Source organism: Otolemur garnettii, unplaced genomic scaffold, assembly GCF_000181295.1.
Source record: "Otolemur garnettii isolate 467f Iridium unplaced genomic scaffold, OtoGar3 scaffold00083, whole genome shotgun sequence".
Taxonomy (NCBI): domain Eukaryota; kingdom Metazoa; phylum Chordata; class Mammalia; order Primates; family Galagidae; genus Otolemur; species Otolemur garnettii.
In genome coordinates, this window is record NW_003852478.1 from 4818460 (window position 1) to 4821396 (window position 2937).

The 2937-nt window shown below is 35.9% G+C and overlaps 1 protein-coding gene across 2 annotated transcripts in view; it reads left to right on the top strand.

Moving 5' to 3' along the window:
• The window catches only part of SLAIN2 (SLAIN motif family member 2), an 80016-nt gene that overhangs the window by 18752 nt on the left and 58327 nt on the right, over positions 1-2937 (top strand). For both annotated transcript variants that reach the window (XM_003794590.3, XM_012808102.2), the window contains exon 2: positions 2739-2887. In XM_003794590.3, coding sequence (XP_003794638.1) covers positions 2739-2887 — 149 coding nt within the window. The remainder of the gene's footprint in view (positions 1-2738; positions 2888-2937) is intronic.

Sequence of the window (2937 nt, forward strand, 5' to 3'; positions counted from 1 at the left end):
TCAAAAAAAAAAAGAAAGAAAGAAATGAGCAAAGATGATATATATAGTTATTACAAATATTTTTATTTGGGATTTTCTTTATAATTCTGGGACTTAGACAGCTTGGTTCTGCTAAAGGTAGATCTGGTTATGTGATACAGCCCAGCTTGTGTGTCCTCTGGCAGGTTTACAGGGACATGCTTTGAAACCTCAACCAAAGATTCTCTAACCAAGGAATAATTTTATGCCAATATTATATGGGCCAAAGCCCTTTGTTTCTAGACTTAGGGTAGTGACAGGGACATTGAAATAAGAGGATAGAGTGATAGAAGAAGTTGATGTAAGCAGGATTTATTATTTTTTTTCCTTTTCGCTTTTTATTTGTAAGTCTCTCCCCACAGGCTGTTGAACTGAAATCCAAGGATTATTGAATAATTCTCTCCTCTTTTCATCACTATAGACAGGTCGCTCTCTTAACTGTAGGAATCGGGGGAGAGTAGTTTAGGATCAACAAGACTTGCTGACAGATTATTGATAAGGGTAGGAAATTAAAAAGATGGAGGAATCCAAAATTACTCATAGGTTTTTAGCCTTTCTAACTGAAAAAATGATATTATAGTGCCATTGACAAAACCAGGAACACTATCATGGAAGATTCAGAGTGGTTAGAGGGTGATAATGTTTTCATTGATTTTAAATTATTTATGTTTGGTTATAGTAGTTTATTTTTAAAGATGCTAAAAGCGCCTTGCAGCTTTTTAAAAACAGCTTTACCACAATATATTTACATACCATAACATTCACTGTCAACGAATTTAGTATATTTACAGCCATCAAACTATTATCATAATCATCACTACCATCTAATTTTGAGTATATTACCCCCCAAAGAAACTTCATGTGAATTCCCACCTCTAGCCCTAGGCAACCACTGATCTACTTTCTGCATTTCTAGACATTTCATATAAGTGAAATCTTGCATCATATCAATATGTATTCTTTCGTATCTGGTTTCTTTCACCGAGCATGTTTTTGAGGCTTACCCATGTTCCTTGAGCATTTTAAAATGAGTTTTATAGCCAACAGTAAAAGAATCTTTTGCATATGGGTAAATTATGTAAAACCAGTCAAGGTAGGGAAAAGTTATATATTGAAAGAGTTGTAATATTCATAAAGTGGCTTTATTCATATTATTCATCTATAGAGGTTTAGTTTGTTTAACGTTAATATTAGAATATAATAGTTATCACAGTTTTTAAAGTGAAGATACTGAGGTAGAGATTTGTTATGGGACATTTGCAGTGTTTTAGCTGGAAAGAGAATGAACCCCATTGATTTCATTTTGATTTGTTCTATTCATAAATGAGATTCCATTTCAATATTACTGTCCAAATGAATATGGATTGTAGACTAAAGAGATGATTGTTTATCCTATTAGTCTTGATTATCTTGATCAAAGCTAAATAATGTATGAGAATGTATGTACATCCTATAACTACCTAGTTAGACAGTGTCAAAGCACAATTTTATCGGCTTTATAAATTCCCCATAAAGTACCTTCATTTGAAAACCACCCTAGTTAGAAATCAAGTAACTCTTCAGTTTTCATATGGAGTCATGCTTGACATAAATTAATAATTGACATAATCTAGATTAATTTGAGGGGAGACTGTGAAGTAGGAAATTCAGTGCACCCCTACCCTCTCTTTTCCTCACCTTTCACTTTGTATACCTTCCCCATTAGCTTGTAAAATACCATTTCTTCTTTTCTGAAACTGAAGTAACTTTGTAGTTGATTTACGTTAAGTTATTAAGGGTATTGTTTTTCTCAGACCTATCATCTTTGAAAAGAAGACTGCAGGCCAGTTGCTGTGGCTCATGCCTGTAATCTTAGCACTCTGAATCTAAGGATCTCTTGAGATCAGGAGGTGGAGACCAGGCTGAATAAGAGTAAGACTTCATCTCTGCCAAAAATAGAAAATATTAGCTAGGCATGGTTGCCTGTGCTTGTAGTCCCAGGTGTTTTGGAGGCTGAGACAGGAGGATTGGTTGAGCCCAGGAATTTGAGGTTGCTGTAAGGTATGATGACACCACTGCACTGTCCCTGGGGTGACAGAGTGAGAATCTGTTTACAACCCCCCCCCAAAAAAAAAACACCAAAAAAGTGAAAAAGAAAAGAAGACTACAGAACAGATACTGCTTGGGTGGCCCCTGTGGCTCTGTAAGCAGGGCGCCAGCCCCATATAGCGAGGGTGGCGGGTTTGAACCCTGCCCCGGCCAAACTGTAACAACAACAACAAAAAAGAATAGATACTGCTTAACTAAAAGGAATGACTCCTGATGGTAGATTTCTGTGTGCATGTGTGGTGGGAAGGGGAATGAGAGGTGATGAGCAGGGAATTTATCTCCTCCTGCTTCCCGAACTAGATTTAATGATACGACTATATCAGGGACTTAGTCAAGTACTCTTGAAAGTGGAATAAACTGTTGTAAAGATAGACATTTCCACAGAGTTTTAGTAAAGTAAGAGAAAATACGTGACACATTTTAGGAATGCTTCCTTTGGGTTCAGTTAGTACTTGACATTGAGTTTGTACTGATTGTTACGATACCATTTTCTGCCTGTGCAGTGAGTAAATGTGAGTGAGTTTAAACATATTTCATCTCTTTCACAGTCTTCCATCCAATTTAAGTCTATCCAAAAAAAAAAATCCCTACTTAGTAATGAGTAACTGTTTTTGTTTTTTGTTTTCTTCTAGGCTATATTCATCACCAAAGAAAAAACTTACACCAATGCAGAAATCGGTTAGTCCGTTAGTTTGGTGCAGGCAAGTTCTGGATTACCCAAGTCCTGATGTTGAATGTGCTAAGAAGTCTCTTATCCACAAACTTGATCAAACCATGTCAGGTATGTCTGTAATATTACTTGTAAACTTGTTCTTTTTTTTTTTTTTTTTT